The following is a 17879-nucleotide window of genomic DNA, read 5'->3' as shown; positions in this document are numbered from 1 at the left end:
AGAAATGCAGTATTTTTCAAAAGGTGTCATGTCCTTGTTTTCACATTTCCTAATATATGCTCTGTGTATCATGCCTGTAGGTTGCTCTGCAAAATGAATAAAAGCAACAAAAATGCAGATGTTGCACCAATTACCTCTCTTTGAACAGGCTTTTGATTTGTGAAACTATATACAATATATATTGCAACAATTTACAATAATGTCACATGAATTGGAATAAACTAATGTAGTTAACTACTAACTACTGAAAAGTTAATCTGTACAGCTTTAATGTATTTGTACATCATTAATTTCTGTTAACAATTACATTAGCTAATGCCAGTTCAGATTGGGATTATAAAAAAAAAAAACATTTAATGTATTTGTTAATGTTTAACTCATTTTAGGTTTATCCTATGTTTTGACTGTCTTTCATCCTAAAAGTGTAACATTACTAGAACAAAATGTATTAAAATAAAATTTAATTTAATTCAAATGGTAGAATCATCCAATAAGTACACAAAAATAAAGTTCTAATAACTTACAGATGATGGAAATGACCTAAACAACTCATGGAATATCTCATTCATACCAGCTCATAATGATAATGGAATACTTGGCAGATCTCTGGCCATATTCTCTCTGGACAGCCATAATGCATTCATAATAGTAGCACACAACCCATAGGTGACATCTTTAAGATTATATTTAAGGTTTCCATGTTTTATAGTATTTATTTCCTACTTTAAGTGCTTAAGCGTATATGAGTGTGTGTGTGTATGTGGGGGGGGTGTGGGTACAATCGGTCATTTTTACTTCAACATAGATTTTTTTGTATTCCTTATATTCTTTTCAGCATTATGTTGAATAAAACATATGCACAGCTATTCATTATTATACAATTGTATTAAATCTATGATGAGCATGTCTTTTCAAAAAACAGAATTGGCAATACATGGTGACATTTTTTTTTTTTTTTAACAGACAAAGAAATCATAATGTCTGTTTCCAGACACTCCTTCACTGTAATAGCGTGGTGCACCATCTTGTAAAGGCAGCAATTTATCTTCTAGATGACATTAATATAAGTTATCCTTCCTGGTTTCCTGTGCTATAAGGCAGCATACGGTTTGCGTGTATGGAAACAGAATGCGGCAATTACGCTTACAGTGTCAGCATTGAGAAGGCCCGTGTCCTTGGAAAGTGCCTAAAGCAGGCTGATTAATTGCACGAGGATTCCAAACAGAGGACCCAGAGAACAGAAAAAATCTACAGCGCGGCAATCAATTTATCACAATTCTGTCTGCTGATCGGACTGTGGGGAAGGATAGCCACGGTGCCCTCAACACGCATGGGAGTAGACCACAGCAGAGCAGCTTGTCCCTCTCACCTGCACACATATGCAGAGATATACCGGACAGGTAAAGATGAAAGCATTGTTGTATGGGAAGGACTATATATAACACAAATAAACCACAAGAACAAGCACAATGGTGTGTCTCAAGCCTTAGGGACAGAGGCTTTCATTAACCCCAGTGCAAGACTGGTAGCTAGGCAGGTTCAGGACAACAGTATTATTCTCATGAGTTTAAAGTCATAGCAATTGTCTGGTGGTGTGATTGAATGGGAGCAGATTATCCTGGTCTGGAAGGGGTGTGCCCTGGAAGGGGCGTGGCCTGTGCTGTGCTACAGCTACTCTGTGGCCAGCAGCCTGAAGGCCGTGAGTTGCTGGGTGAGGAGGACACAGCGCTCCCTGGCAGTGCTGAGCTGGCTCTCGCACCACTCCACCAGCGACTGCTGAAACACCTCCACCCGCATCCTGTGAAACTTCTCAATCTGTACATGAACAGCCAGGGACAGGTAAATCCACAGAGAAACACCAAAACACGCAACATTTATTCAGCCAAAAATTACAGAAAAAAGCCAAGCGCTAACCATGATGCAGTGGTTGCTATACCGCAGGTGAGGATTTCCAGGATTAAGCTTTGGTTTATACAGAATTGAAAAAAAAGGTTCTTAAAGTACATTTTTTCCTTGGTGCTTGGATTCTAAAAACAGTTAAAAACAAGTAAATAAATAACAGTAAATGTATATAATATAGCAAGGCTTACCTCCAGCTTAGCCACGGCAGAAATGTGGTCAAAGTCCTTTTCAGCAGACTTTTTAATTTCTTCCATCTGAATGAAGATCAACAAAGTCACGTAAACACAGCTAATCAAACATAGCTACATTGCTGTCACAAATCTTTACATTAAAACACTGTTAAAATACCAGCTCAAGGTCAGCCATCTCAAATAAGCATATGATCAAACTAGATAACATCAAGTGAGTCCCCATGTTCTTTCACAATTTAACAGGGCAAGGCAGTCCTTTGATCGTGAACAATTTCAGGGTTTTTCCAAAAAGTAAAATTCTCCATTATTTTGGGTACTTTACAACCCATAAAACAAAAACCCAAATTATCTCTGCAATAAAGATGAAAGTTGCCTACTCCTGAACAAGAGGACTCTATTGCCATCTGCTGGACATATCAACATCAGCGACCCACTAATAAACCTTAGTGAAGAACGGTGTATCAAAAATGACAGTGAAGGACATCAGACTCATTTAAGAACATTGAACTCATTTATAAAATTAATGAATTGTACAGTTCTTTATTCCATTCATGCAATCAGTTGTGCCTTGTGGTAAATCAACTCAAATTAACTCAATGCAGTGCACTGCAATCACATGCTATTGTGTGTGCTACAGTACATATAATGGTGTTTGAATGTACCATTTGATCAAAGCTGCATGTGCTTAGTGATCAAAAAAATAAGACCTTGATTCCAAAGGGCTCAGCTTAAAGAGCAAAATCAGCACAGAGCCCAATGGACTGAATGAACAGGTAACATTTCAGAGCTGAATGATAACTGATTTGTTCAATAATACACTTACTGTTGCTTTCTTGATCGATTTGGCTTTCTCTGCATTCCTGTTGGCATTCTCTAACTCCACCAGTTTACAGGTCCTTCGGAAGAGCATTTCCTTCAACAACAGGGTGGGATGAGGCTCCAAAAATAACCAATAATCATCAATCATAGTCAATACAGATATCAATAAACTTGTACTGGGGAGGGGAGGGAGGTGGGGTATTTGACATTACTGCAACATTTAGTACATAGAATACCTCATAAATTCATTTGCAAATGAATTATTCTGACCTGTCTTTCTGAACTAGTGAGATCTAAGTACTGTCAGCTCCGACGACAAGACAAAAGAAAGCATAAACACAAGACGTAGCATGAGATGGGCTTTATATGTAATATATTAAGCACATTAATCTTAAAAATGCTGGCTTTGAAAAAAATTCTCTGGTGCAGGTCCTTTCATGCTGCACTATTGAAAATCCACAGTACTGCTTTCATTCAGACTGAACTACACCCTGAGTGGTGTCACTGAAATAAGTGACAAAAACTGATTTTGCAGAAGAGCAATTCAACAGGAATTTAGTTCATGAATGAAAGAATGCAGTGTCTGAAGTTGCAATGAAGAGTATGTAAAACATTAGAAAACAAATGGAGAAACCCAACATAAAGACGCTACTGAAAATTCCACCTTGATTTAGAAAATGATGTTTACCTGCAGGACAAAAATGCATTTCTTACCTTCTTCGCCTCTTGATAGCGTAAATTCAGGTCCAGGGCCAGGCCTAATGTGTAGATGTTGTTGTCAGCAACACTTTCAAAGTTTTTCTGAAAGAATAACAGGCATACTGGGACATGGTTTGTGGTTTGGATACTCAGGTAATCACTGGTAGAGGCACATGGCACAAACATTGGCTGAACTTCATGTTCAATAAATAAAGGAGGAAAGCGTGTGCAGTCTACATCTTCAAGTATGGTCTCCTCCTCACTGGATCTGCACCTAACCATTAAGCTGGCTTGCTCTAACCACAAACAAAATTCACTTATGGAAAATTCAAAGACAAGGCAAATGGCAATGAGCATAACCTTGATTAAGTTAGTAGGTTTGGGGGGGGGGGGAATTAAAAACTACAGTATACGCAGTACATTGCAGTCCACGTCATATTCATTGTTTTATTTCGAATTATTACTATTATAGACATTATCCATGTTATTTTTCAATGTACACAAATAGATAAGCATGTTGAAAAAATTTAAGGAGACACAAAACTTGGGAAGGCCATCTGACATTTGAAAAGTGGATTTGTATGCTACCTTCTTTTTTAAATATAAGATGTAAATAAATAGAATAGAAATATTAAAACATTTAGAAATTCATGGCTAAATTAATTTAATGTTTTCACTGTACTGTGGTATGAGCAGAACTTTTTGACATAATTAAGAGTAACTGCCATAAGGCTATGGACTCTCCCAGGTCTGCCTGATCTCTCTAGGCCTGGCAGTCTACTTTAAAATCATATTTAAAATTACTTTCCCTAATTAGCCTCTTTCTCATTCTCATTCAACTCATCATTGCCATCATTAATAAAAGTCATGAACACACCAATGGCTGTGGCATAATTAAAATAGCCTCTCAATTGTTTATGGAAAGCTGAATGCGTACTGTACAGTAATGCCAAATAGATTTCATGCTTTCATTTTAGTGACATAACCAGCTGAAGGGCCCTTGCCTCTGATAAGATGCCCCTCTGAATGAATTTCTACATGATTAAATCGACTGCCTTTCAGTTCTGATTGCAGAGTGAAATTTGACTAATGCAGCAGCTTCATTCTATCCAGTAATAAATAAATACATCCACCATGAATCTTCATTATGGTTTTAAAAAACAGATGCAACCTATCATTTTTAAGAAAAGGGATGTGAAGAATTTAATTGCTTTAGTTTGCCAAAAGAAAAAGGCTGAACACACTGACCCAGCCCCACAATTCTACAAACATCAATACAAGCAGCATGAGTATAAGTATAATGACTTACAGGCCAAATGTCAGCATTCAGAGCTATTGTTCTTACTGACACCCCCTGTGGGCTTACTAACAGTTCTTAAAAACATTTCATGTCCACCGAGGTCCTCAAAGCTGTCCAGAGACAAGGCCGTGCATTTTAACAGCAAGATCAATTAAATCTACTAGACCAAAGAAAACAGCAGAAACATTATTCTGGTCACGGGGGATGCAGACCACAGATAAAGGCCAAAATTTGTAGATTCTGGCTCACTATTGATTAGGCTGTACATCACAGTCAGAACATGCAGTCCTCATCTTACTTTAAGCTGTCAGCAGCATATATGCGCATGCATACTCAATGGTACACGGACATGTCTTTTTGTTTTTTTACATATTATCTGTCCTTTTTTTTCTGTCCTCACCAGCCCTGCAGAATGTTGCCTCTACTAAGAGCCCGTCAAATACTGCTCTTTACAAAGTACTGTCGCAACAACATTGATGTACCTTCATGGTTGAAGAAAATTGCATTAACAGCTTTTTCTAGGTGTTCAGAGATATTTTCACAGAAGGGAAGGAAAGTGGTCAATTGTAGTCAGAATGACTGTTAATTAGTCCAGATTGAGAGGATGTGCAGTCTGATTACGGGGTGGACTCCATACCTTGACAACGTCAATAACCTCAGACAGCTTCAGGCACATCCTGCATACACAATTGAGAGTAAATTCAAACTTGGTCTGAAATGATAAAAATTCTTTAAAAGGCCCAACACTGGTATAAATGCATAGTTAATATATATATATATATATATATATGGCATTTAAAAATGTTTCAAATACTTACAAAAAGTCATTTCATGGCATATTAGATATCTTTATTAAAAATATTTGAGACAAAATCATACTTTGAAAAAGCCACTAAAATGGGATCTTCTTCTTGCCCAATGACCAGGTGCAAAGAAGTGGAAAAGTGTCCACATGCCACAGCAATTTCTGAGAAAACAGAAAGACCGCAAACATAACCTTCAAAGGCATGAAATTCAATCTGTAGATAAAGCTTTAAAATAACCTCTTACTTACTCTGTTCTGTCAGCACCATATCGAGGAATTTCTGTAAAAACCATGAAAATGTCAGGGTTTGGATGAGCAAAGTGCCCCATAGGTAAATCAAAGCCTTGTCAGGGAGAAAGCATTAAGCGTACCTCCGCTGCTGTTCTGGTGAGCCCCACGAGAGTCAAGTTGTCATCTCTCTCAGTCTGAAAAAAATCATCTACATCCTGCAAAGGAATTCAGCCATGGGTAGGCCCATTATAAACCTGCACAGCAGTCCCGAGCATTTCCACTGCCGGTGAAACAGCTTGCTGAAATGTCACTTCAGTTCTCATAGATGCGTGTTGGGTGGAAGAGTTTGGGGGGTTCTGGGTAATTACGACCATATGTACCACAGGCTGATTTACCTTACGATTCTCCTTCCTCTTCTCCTCCACTGCCTGGCTGAGCCAACTAAAGAGCCCTTTCCTCATTCGCTGCTTCCCAGGGGGCTGGAACGACAGACAGCGGGCTAATAAAATATGAATAAAACTCTTACTACCTTCATGCACTTTGACACAACACTGACACACCACACTGTTTTTCTGATGATGCAGTACATGGTCAGTCATCACTATTTGTTGGAAAAGTGTTGTGTGATCAATTTTCACAATGCCAAGCAATATATATTGAACATGTCCAACTAATTAATCAATTAATTTGGCTAATGGATAGCATCACACTATCCAAATGAACTAGTTGGCTTAAACTGTGAATCCTGAGAAAAATAGTTGCAAATTATTTCAGTGCTGTTATTTTGACAGTATATATAAATATGCCAGTGGCAAATTAAAAATATTTCATATTGAAAAGATGTATAAAGATTTGGAAATATTTCAGTAAATTTAGCTGCTAACTAGAGGTCAAACAAGCTACCTGCTGACAGGGGAATGCATCCTTATTTCAAGAAATATGGGTGCTGTTTCTATCTGTGATGTGCTCTTTGCATAGTGTAACTGAATATCAGAGTTACTGATAAGTTATATGTATAAAAATGAATTCCTGCTTGGTAGGCTATAGCTGTTTCTTACTCTCAATACGTATACCTCATTTGCAAGGTTTAAACGCATATGAATAGAAAGCCAGAGAATGTAAGAGCAAGGGAATGGCTTCAAGCTGTTGACTTCTCAGTGTATCCTTTCTGTTCTTTTTACACTGTCAGATCTTAAGCCATGCTCACTAATGCTGAACTATAACAGCATTTGTTAGCTGCATCAGGTTTATTCTGTCTTGACCTTGAACCCTGCACAATCAGCTCTGCATGCAAGGCCAGGACTCCTCAACTCTGCTCACGTGCTCTCTGCACTCCATGCTGTCACTGTTAAAAGGACCAATGACTTAAGTGCTCTCAGCAGATCTCAGATTAGTTGGGGATTAGAAGTTGAATCAAGCAGGAATGCACTCTTTCCTTACCAGTTCTTATACATTAGGAATTAAAGTTGTTCCTAATTTTCTTATTTTGAAGAGTCTGTTACCTTATCTTATTCTAAAGATCATATTCATTGAGAATTGTATAAGATTTTCTTTGGTGTTTTTCAGTTGTGACCCACGAACATCAACAAAGCTAATATAATGATGTGTAATCATGATGAGCAACCACAAACAAAGAACTGTATGACATGGGGTGATTAACAGCGTGATTAGCCATTCATCTCTTTGCCAGTTAGCACGAACAGGATTTGCATATATAGTTTTTAAAAAAGTGAATGCCTGTCATGACATTCGATTTAAAAATAAGAAAATTGCTTATGTCATGAAACAGGACCTCTCATTTTAAAGAAAATTTAAAACAGAACTTTTTAAGACGGAGAGTGATTCGAAACTAAGTATGTGCACACACTCACATCTGTGTGTGTGAGGAAACTGGGCCAGGCCGTGTTGGTCCCAAGCGTGGAGTGTGCTGCCACCTGCTGGAGATATTTCTGCAGGGCAATGCAGTAGGGTTTCCAATCCTCCCCCAGCGCCAGGAAACCTAGAATTAAAGTAGTGAAGGCCTACAACATTGTTTGGTTGCCTTTCTGTGTGTAATGCTATCTGGTCTAGAAAAATCGACTGCACCATAGAAATGCAGATAACACACGGTGAACATGCATTACTAATTAATGACCAATCAAGACAATTACCTCTACTTCCCAAAAAGTCTAACTATTATGGCTTGTGATTTGTTTGTTATGGCTAAAGTAGCACTGAAAATAGTAAAAAAAATATATATATAAATACAATACATAGAATTAGACAGTTTACTAACAAGCTGAATCCTTTTGCAAGATAGGATAAATAAATATGATTACCTTGCTGAATGCCAAACTGGCCATAAATATAAATATATTAGTAGGTAGGTTGATAGCAAAGGAAAATATTGTACAATTACAGTCCTCCAACAGATTTTCAAGCAGCACATCTTACAGGGAGCTACATTCAAATATATTTAAAATGTAGATTACATAGTTACATTGCACATGGATGCTGGCAACAGCAAATTCTGACTGGACAAAATATTGAAAAGATGACACCCATTAACCCATTTTTATTTGCTAATTTATTTGATACAGATAAGGCAACTGCTTGAGAGTCAAAAAGATTCTGTTATAGAATATGTCTATCATTTAAAGCATTTCAAGTAAAATAAGAGACTAAAATCACAGAAAGATGTTTAGAATGAGTATAGTTGTTATTCAAATGCTATTCCATGCTGCATTTAAAAGTTTTTTTCATTCTCCTAAACTCAACTCAACACATACCAAGCTGCCGAAGAACCTTTGGCTGTAAGTTTGATTGAGAATGAGCAGGCTTTGGGGGTAGCGGTGGAAACTGAGGGAGATAAAACATTCACATGGAAATGACTGTAATAATGATGTCAAAAGGCTGCCACGCTGCTGTTGCAGTAGTTTATTTCTTTGTTGTTCATCTATAGTAGGATTTTATGCTTAAACTCTTCCCCTTTCCTTAGCTACCAATGCCAATACAAGTATTGTTTTACATGACCGGTACATCAAAACTCTTTGCCTGAATACTTAACAGGCTTAAAAAAGCTGCCCAATTAATTTCATTTACAATAAATAATTAATGCAAACATGTCATGTAACTGAGGCAGACAGATGAATCCCAAAGTACCTCTAAAAGAAATTAATGGGGATTATGGCTTTTTTATGATGAAACTTTTGTTGATATGTATAGTTTGTTTTTAGTAAATCACCTTGCCTATAGTTTTCATGTGTAAATAGAGTAAAATAGCTGTATATTGGATTTAGCTACCCCACAGGAAACTAGTGCAAAAACCATCTATGCCACATTCACATGAGATCCATGGAAAAAAAATGTCTGGGCAGATTCTCAGCTCATTTGGCTGGTTTTCAGCTTCATGCACTAGTACCTAAATCTAAATGTAGTAACCTACAGGCAACTATCTAATTTACTTGCCAGGCAAAAAATGACTAACAAGCCATTCATGGTTGCTTAACACAGTTATATAAAGTAGATATATGGTGCAGGAGTAGTTGTAGAGTTTATAAAAATTTTTTGTGTGAAATCAGACATCATAGGCTTGCTCCTAAACTGTGAGAGAACATGAAAGACACCAACTATGACTCCTTGCAGCCCTGGGACGTCATCCTGTGTGAACAGGCAGTGCTGCAGCCACTCAAAATCCTCGAATGTCCTTTCAACTCGATGTTCCTGGTTGCCAGACAACTGGTGAAGAGAAGCAGCATTTGCACATAATCACAACATGACCACAACTCTGCCTTAATGAGCCCATGAGAGTCATTAAAGATGGAGAAAGGGTCTCCATGAAAGGTGATTCACCTTGCCATAAACCAAGTGTGAAATATTGCATTATAACCACACACATTTTGACCCCAGTGTTCACTCACCTCCTGGGCCCTCACAACAAAGACCAGCGAGTCTTCATTCTTCATGGCTTCAGTCACCCTGATACTGGGAATGCTAATGCTCTGGACAGGTCTCACCGTTTCAGTTGCCTCCTCCTGAAATCAATGGCTTGTGATCAGTGCCAGAACCATTTTGTCTACAAATTGTTTCTTGAACAAGAGAAATGTAATTATCTGCTCTGTAATCACAACTAATTATGATTAACTGGTTTCAGATGATGCTTCATAGTTATAATTTGTACTTTTCTCCTCATAAACATAGATGATGTCTTTAAACTCCAATAACCATTATAATGTGATCTTTTTTTCTGGAGTTTTATGCATTATAATCATTTCAGATTCCGTATCTATAGCAGCCTTTGTAAAGCTGGCTGGTCTTCAGTAACTTCTAAAATTCTAGTCTATAAAACAGCCTTCATTCCTCAAGAAAACCATCTGGGCCAATTTGAAAGCATACACAAAAACTGAAATAATCTATTCAAAAAACAGAATCTATCCATTTTAAAAGGACAGGGGTCCTGCTCTAAATTGGGATTTCACCTCAGGGGGTGAAAGTTGAGTGTAGTCGAGTTTGACGTAAAAGGATTCTTTTTTTGCTGGTTCATTCCACTAAACTCCCATGTACACATGGTCAGTCCAAATATAGGTTCTGGTTTTGTTGGACTTGCTATGGATAGCACACCTGACAGTTCTGTGAGAGGGATAGAGATATGACACATGCAGTTCCTCTTTCTAAAGGCTGCCTTTGCCATTCCCTAGCATGATCTTTTCAACACTTAGAGACCATCCCTCTCTTAACACTCGGGTGGTCACACGTTTTACAAGCAGACCTTCAAGCCCACTTCGCAAGTGAACTACTGGATGTTATAAAAAGGCAATGGATATGTCTGTGAAGACAGATGTGTGGAAAAAGTTGTTCTGCAAAAACTTTAAAAATTTAATGTGGGCAGCAATTTAGAAAAGAGATTAATTACTTGGTTAAATAAAGTTTTCCAAAAGAGCATTAATGAGTTTAACGGGTCATTATTTGTGCCCAAAGCAATGTGTCTAAAGTAAGAAAAGTGCATCCATACCTTTTTTTTTTTTTTTTTGCAAAATACAAAGTAAAACACCAATTCACTGTGAGGATAAATAAACTGGGAAACTGTGAACTGCATACCCCAAAACCTATGAAACTAAACTAATTTGTATAGGGCATTAAAACTGACAAACCTTTAAGTAAGCACAGCTTTTTCTGATATAAACAGATACATATCAACAGACTGTAATCTGATGCATTGTATCATAACATAACATTAAGCTCATTTCTAACACATAACCATAAATTGGTTTTTAAGCAAATTATGTAAAGAAGTGCTATAAACAATAAACAAAATATGGTAAAGACTGAACTGCCATATTCTAAAAACTGAATTAGAAGAATGACTGCAAATTAAGAATTTACACAATTGCGCACTGGATTGCCTGCTCAGTATTATTTAACTTCAATTTTAAACTGTTTAAAATTGCACTGATTTGAAGGTTTGAAGGAAATTCATTCCAGATATTGACAGAGAAATTGAACAGCCCAGATGTTATACAAAATGGGACTTTTTCCATTTTCACTCACCTACGCATTAAACCAGACTGTCTTCCAAAAACATTGCAAAAATAGCATTACAAGTTATTTTATTCATTGATACTCTCACTATAATTCCTCCAATAAATAAAATTTTTGTATTTAAATAAACTTAATTGATAACATACAAAACTGTATACAGTATTAAGCTGCATTTTGATTGCATTGATTGTGATATTAGAAATGTAGTAAACAGTTCAAGTGTTTAAAGGTGTCTTGACTGAAACAAAAGAGATCATATGATGCTCAGAAGCAGGAAGTTATGCATTCAGTACAGATCCATTTAAATGAATAATCTAATTGTGGCTTACCATCATTTAAGAAAAGTAGAAATCTTCAGCTACTGGAGATATAGGTCTCCTGCGATTGCAAGTAAATATATAAACAAATGAATAGTTTGGCTTTGTTCCTTTCAGTGCTGTAGGCAAAAAGCTCTAGTTGCTGGAGTGTTGTTGAGGCGAGCCAGAAATTTCAGTGGTCAAAGTGCATGTCAGTCCCGTGAGAGAGCAATCAAAGTGCTAGTGTAATGAAATTTGCAGATGTGAATGGTAGTAACATGTTATTCTGTAACTAAGTTTACCCAATAGTACACCTCAAGGGAAGGATTGTCGACTATCTATTGGGTTCCAGTCTCTAAACATTTCCACTCAACAAATTACCAGAATGGTAGTACTCATTTATTGTGCATTTTATATGGTTTATTTGTTTAGCAGACACCCTTATACAGAGTAACTTGCAAAGCTAAAGTTACATACTATACATTTGTATAACTAGATATAAACAAAAGCAATACAGGTTGAACAGTTTGCTCAAGAGCATAACAGCAGTGTCCCATTGGAGATTTACATCAGTATTCTATGAATTATTAACCCAGCATCCAAACTATTATACTTCCTCCCACGGCAGAATTTTTACGGCATAGTGCAATATATTACCGTATACAGCCCAACTAAATAAGAATTACTGATGTGGCGATATAGAATTTAGGCAAATTAATTATGTATAAGTACAATTAAGATGCCCTTTGTCAAGACAGCAGTTAATCCTCCTCACAAACTCTGGTGATGCTGCCATCCGAAAGTGTTTTTATCCAGCAGAAGCTTGGCTCTGGGTCTTGAAAGCCATCCTCTCTGTGGTCTAAGCTCATCTCGTTAAAATCACCTCCAAAAAAAGAAAAGAAGTCACTGTCAAAAAAACTCCCTCCCTGATGCATGTCACCTTCATCAACATCCCCCATCTGAAAGCTCCAAGCATCCTCGGGGGAGTCCAAGAACCGGTCATCTTCCAACCCCAGACCTTGGAAGAATTCCTCAAAGCTGAATTGGAAAATGTTTGAGTCAAATGTGGTCTCGTCCTTGGAGCCTTCCTTGAAGACCTTGTGACCGAGTTCATCATAACGTCGCCGCTTCACATCATTGGAGAGGACCTCATATGCTGAGAGCAAGGTGGAGAGCATTTTCATCTTTTACGGGTATTTATACAGCTGACCACACTAGCATTAAAGCAACCATAAAGTATGCCCCATTTACTCAAAGACAAAGACCACTGAGCTGACTGCTCCTCTAAGTAGGACTACAATCTGCAGTATCCTTGCGTTGTTACACAAGCATGCCTAAAACACAGTACACTTGGTAAAATTCATCACAGCACTCCCCATAACAAAATATCATACACTGTATCCTGTGGATATGGCAAAATAAAAACCACAATTACGGATGATTCAATTTATCTTCACTTTTCATATAAATATGAGTTTTGGCACAGCCACAGAATCAAAAGAAACAATACCAGGCTGACAGCATATCAGCTGGGAGCAGAAAGAAAGTTGATTTCTGCTTTTATCAGTGTTCAATTAATGATGGTCTTACCTTCAACGATTTCCCTAAAGATCACCTCAGCATCGGGACTGTTGTTCTTGTCTGGGTGGTACTTCATTGCCAGTTTATGAAAGGCCTTTTTGATCTGGCGCTCGCTTGCTGATTGTGGCACGTCGATAATGTCGTAGTAGTCTCTCTTTGCTTCAGTTATAAGACAAAATAGTAAGAAACATACAGCGGAAGCCCAGAGCTTGGATAGCATGACTTGCGTGGTCTGCAGAAATATAAATAAACAAATAAACGCTCACAATTACACACTTACTTACGTTACAAAATGTGCATGGATAACTAGGACGCAGTACACGTTTTGGTGAAGGCTATATGCTTAAATTACCTGAAATATAAACATAGGAATTTCAACAATTTATCTTAAGAGGGCTACAACATTGATGTGACCTTGATTACCTTCAGGGAGAATAGAACTTAGACTTTGTGAGGGTATTATTATGAATAATAGGCCTACCAAGGGCAATTTTAACTTCCCATAGAATATAGGCTACGCTTATTTTAAGTAGTAGTAGCTATAGATCGACCTACCGTAAAACAGACAATGATACATACTTGCGTTCCCTTTATTGAAACCAAAGTGTTTCAGTCCAACCACCGGTTAATTCAATCGACCTGCTTTACTGGCATCTGCAACCTGCATGCACCATTTATTTCAATAAATTTTCCAGGCCTAGAAAACGTCGTAATGTAAGGCATAGGTTAGCAAAATAAGTCCTGGCTGATGGTACCTTCGGTGTTTTGTCGTGCCTGTGTCCATGCAGTTTTCTGGAAGCACGAGCTATTCAGATATCCCCCCTGAACAAGAAATGGAATCTTAAGAAGATTTGTGAGTGCTTACACACTTACTGACCTCAGCAGCAGTTTTTTTTTTTTTTTTTTTTTTTTACATCCAGCGTAACATTACTCTATTAATTTTGTCATGAGGAATTGCAAGTGAGTATATGTTAAGGGGCAGGTAGTAAGTAGCCTGGTTCACCTATTGCTACAGCCGACAATTCAGATATACAGTATTTCAGTAGGCTATAATTAAGCACCGTCAGTCCATGGAGAGCACTGATACCTGGCGGTGGCGGATACATAACAAAACTACTGCATTCGTCTTTGAGGGCGATACATATCACGCGCCACTAGTTGTCTCCCTTCATTCACAGGTAGGGTAAGTTTGCCCTTCTTTCCGACATGCTACCGCTCTTTGTCAGTGGGTATACAGTCTATGGTTGTAGTTAAGCAGCTGGGTATGGCCGACGAGGGGGGAGGAGGCAACAACGATAACAACAACATGGGAAATCACTTACAGTTATTGCCTGGTATTGATTATTCGTTCGTCTTAACTGATTCGACCATTTACAGCTGTGAAGCTAAATAAATGTGCTGTAATTTAAGTGTCGCAAAAATAGTATTATGTCGTATATAGTTACTAGCAAACAAGTATGTAACTAGCTAGCTACAGTAGCTAGCTAAACGATTACCTTGAAACACAGAATCGCTAATCTTAGTAAAGCTAACACTGTTCTCTATGTTGGCAGTTAATATGATAACTTTGAAGTTATCGCAATGCATAATACTGTGGCGAGAGGCTTTACAGTGGCAAAGGCATTCTTTTCGTTGAAAATGGAACCTGAATTATTTTACTGTTTTATCTGTAAATTAGCCATATATGAGTTGGTACAATCTTTCGTTATCTAAATTGTAGTCAGGAAGTTGGCTGGTTCCTTTCGTGAGAACGATGATTCGCTTTAGAGTTGCAGGAATTGGCTAGTCTCATTGTTTGTGACTGATGTGGTTAGTTATTAGTCACTACCTTATTTGCTGCTAGATATTTTGCGCAATCATCTGTAGGTTCAGCATAACATGCATGCTTATTATTTTTTTAAAGAAAGTGAAGAGGACGACGAGGATGACATGGAAACGGAAGATCGGGATAGCGAGGACGCAGAAAAGCCAAATATCATCAACTTCGACCCAAGTCTTCCAACCTCCCATGCTGTAGGTGATGAGAATGATCTGAAACCTACAGTGCAGCTTTATTTAACTCAGAAAATAACACAGGACTTTAATACATTGTTGTAGCTGTTGTGCATACTGCAAATAACGTACAAAAGATCGATTGTGCACGTGTAACTTAAATTTTGGACCTGTTATATTGATGGTGGCCTGTCACCCCTATTCCCTCGGCAGTACTTGGGTGCGGACATGGAAGAGTTTCATGGTCGCACGGTACATGACGACGATAGCTGCCAGACAATCCCAGTACTGCCGCATATGGCCGTGATGCTTGTTCCTGGACAAACCTTGCCCCTGCAGCTCTTCAGGCCACACGAAGTCAGCATGATGCGCGGCCTCATCCAGAGGGATCGCACGTTCGCTGTGCTTGCAAGGTAGAGAGCCACTTGACTTCCTGCTGTATTAAGAATGCGGTTAGCCCTCTTGTGCAGTGCCCAGTCCTACCCCTGTTACAGATGCGTACGTTTTACACAGTTTCGCCCGCGTATGCAAACCTTTGAGGCTCAAAACAGCTAACACATATTTCTTGTTCTTCACATAGTGCAGAAATGTTGCCCAGTCTTAATATAAATAAAACTACACTACTTCTTTCTAGTCCACGTGTACAACCATAGCAATCAACTTATCACTTTACTGTGCTGACTGTTCATTTTATATAGGTCATTGTGGGTCCACTCTGTGTCTCACTGTGAAATCCTTTTACCATGTTATTCAAGATATTCAGAACCAACCACACTCTGTGAATGGAAGTTATCTTAAGTAATGAAGTAACAAATCTGTGGGAAAGGGTAAGTCCACAGCAAAATTTTCCATCTGCTATCAGAACAGGGTTTACCGGTTCAGCACATTTAACTTTGCATCAAGTAGAAAAACATTTTCACACAATGGATATATTGGAAAATAAGTTCAATTGAAGTGTGCTGTACATTACATTTGGAACAACTGATGTATGTTATCATTGGGTAGGAGTCCAGATGGGTCACACCTGTAGGACAAAGTTGTTTATCCCTTAGGATATCACGTGCAGAGGGAAAAGAGACAAAAAAAAAATGAAGCAATAAAACATAAGAGAGAGGTGGCGATGGGGCGGTGGAGGGATTGCCCAAACGGTAGATGCAAAAGCAGTAAAGGTCGGTGACATTATTTATAACTGTGGGGAAAAAACAGTTTAGCGGGTTTAAGGCACAAGGGGTTGTCTGAATTTCTCCTGAATTTTACTTTTTTCCTTTAAAAGTAGTTGTGTATTCACCTTTACAGAAGTACTGGGTCGAATATTGTCCTTGATCGTACAGGGAAGATTCCCTTATGATGGAATGAAATGTAATAAAACCCTGCACTCTCAGTCTGCTCTTCAACTCTGCGACCTTTTACGCAACACTGGACAAGAGTACAGCCAAATATCTCGCAGTCCATTTGCTTTTGCATCACATTTACAAAAAAGAGCATTTTTAGGCCATTTGCATCCATAGAAGGTACCTGTGACCATTTGTCTCGCTCTCTGCAGTGTTAGTGATGCGGGGGAGCAGCAGGCAGAGTTCGGCACCACGGCAGAGATCTACGCCTACCGCGAGGAGCAAGAGTACGGCATCGAGACGGTGAAAGTGAAGGCCGTGGGCCGGCAGAGGTTCAAGGTGCACGAAATAAGGACTCAGGCGGATGGGTAAGAGTTCTTACACTTCAGTCTGTCTGGTCTTCCGGACTTCCCTTAAATCATGTACGTCCTCATCACACAAAATAGAACTGTGAACTGCTTTTTAGGCACAATATCTTTTGTTGCATTGGACGTAGCTTGGAAACTTGTTTATGGTCTTTTAGTTACTTGAGTAATACCGCAAAAGACCATTAGGTGGCACAGGTTCTCTAACTTTACGTCGAAGGTATGTTTATAACCTTTGTAAATGTGTTACAATAGTGGGTACTTATAACAAACTAAAACCCATGATGAAGTATCAGCTGTTTTGGTGCAGTTAAACAGGCTGTCAGATTTTATATTTTATACATGCAAAGTAAACTGCCACTTTTGAATATTTTGGCTGTGACATAGCACAGAGAAACTGTTGCTTGTTTTAAATCGGTTATCACACTCAACGCCCTTAATGTGTAGAATTTTCAGTGTGCTTAGAGTGCTTTTAATATTGTTTACATGTTTATGTCCTGTTAGGAATTACCATGTGTTGTGTTGTGTGTTGTGAAAAATTGAATAATAATATATGTATATATTTTTAAAAGTTTGAATTGCAAGCATGGTTTGAATTGTAACAAGACGTTTCTTGATCATTTGAAGGATTTAATAGCAATCACCAGCTTCATAAAATCATATAACATCATTTTTGAAGTTCTACATTTTTTTCTCTCTGAATGATATGCACAAGAAGTATATCTTACTGAAAACTGGTAAATCATACCCACCTATTGACTAACTAGAAGCTCAAAAGTTATTTTAAGTCATTTAGTATCCTGTACTAAATTGCAGTATGACAGTAACAATTCTACACCATTTTCTCTTT

The 17879-nt window shown here is 38.1% G+C and overlaps 2 protein-coding genes across 7 annotated transcripts in view; one reads left to right on the top strand and one right to left on the bottom strand.

Annotated features, from left to right (window-relative positions):
• Positions 1–1078: 1078 nt before the first annotated feature.
• si:dkey-28n18.9 (sorting nexin-6) lies at positions 1079–14565 on the bottom strand. Of its 6 annotated transcripts, XM_064298714.1 has the most exons (18): positions 14345–14565; positions 14097–14163; positions 13921–14002; positions 13351–13573; positions 11794–12916; positions 9847–9960; positions 9557–9664; positions 8716–8785; positions 7819–7946; positions 6343–6426; positions 6088–6162; positions 5966–5996; positions 5791–5878; positions 5549–5588; positions 3627–3713; positions 2917–3006; positions 2091–2156; positions 1079–1815 (listed from the first exon to the last, which is right to left on the bottom strand). In XM_064298714.1, the coding sequence occupies exons 5-18, from the start codon at positions 11797–11799 to the stop codon at positions 1672–1674; spliced, it is 1131 nt and encodes a 376-aa protein (XP_064154784.1). In that variant the 5' UTR covers positions 11800–12916; positions 13351–13573; positions 13921–14002; positions 14097–14163; positions 14345–14565; the 3' UTR covers positions 1079–1671. The 6 variants fall into 6 exon arrangements, with proteins under 6 accessions (XP_064154784.1, XP_064154785.1, XP_064154789.1 ...); XM_064298715.1 differs by having other exon boundaries at positions 13897–14002; positions 14097–14565; XM_064298719.1 differs by having other exon boundaries at positions 9847–9957; positions 14097–14565.
• Positions 14545–17879, top strand: part of crbn (cereblon) — a 16719-nt gene continuing 13384 nt past the window's right edge. The window contains exons 1-4 of the mRNA XM_064298713.1: positions 14545–14675; positions 15245–15354; positions 15547–15746; positions 16877–17032. Coding sequence (XP_064154783.1) covers positions 14582–14675; positions 15245–15354; positions 15547–15746; positions 16877–17032 — 560 coding nt within the window. The 5' untranslated portion in view covers positions 14545–14581. The remainder of the gene's footprint in view (positions 14676–15244; positions 15355–15546; positions 15747–16876; positions 17033–17879) is intronic.

Source organism: Anguilla rostrata, chromosome 11 (genome assembly GCF_018555375.3).
Source record: "Anguilla rostrata isolate EN2019 chromosome 11, ASM1855537v3, whole genome shotgun sequence".
Taxonomy (NCBI): Eukaryota; Metazoa; Chordata; class Actinopteri; order Anguilliformes; family Anguillidae; genus Anguilla; species Anguilla rostrata.
This window is presented reverse-complemented; position numbering and strand designations above follow the sequence as displayed.

Coding starts and splice junctions, on each gene's coding strand:
- si:dkey-28n18.9 (XM_064298715.1), bottom strand. Junction 8,786..9,556: donor CAGGGCTGCAAGGAGTCATA/GTTGGTGTCTTT, acceptor TATCTCCCTCAG/TTTCCACCGCTACCCCCAAA. Junction 3,007..3,626: donor GCTATCAAGAGGCGAAGAAG/GTAAGAAATGCA, acceptor CTGTTGTTGAAG/GAAATGCTCTTCCGAAGGAC.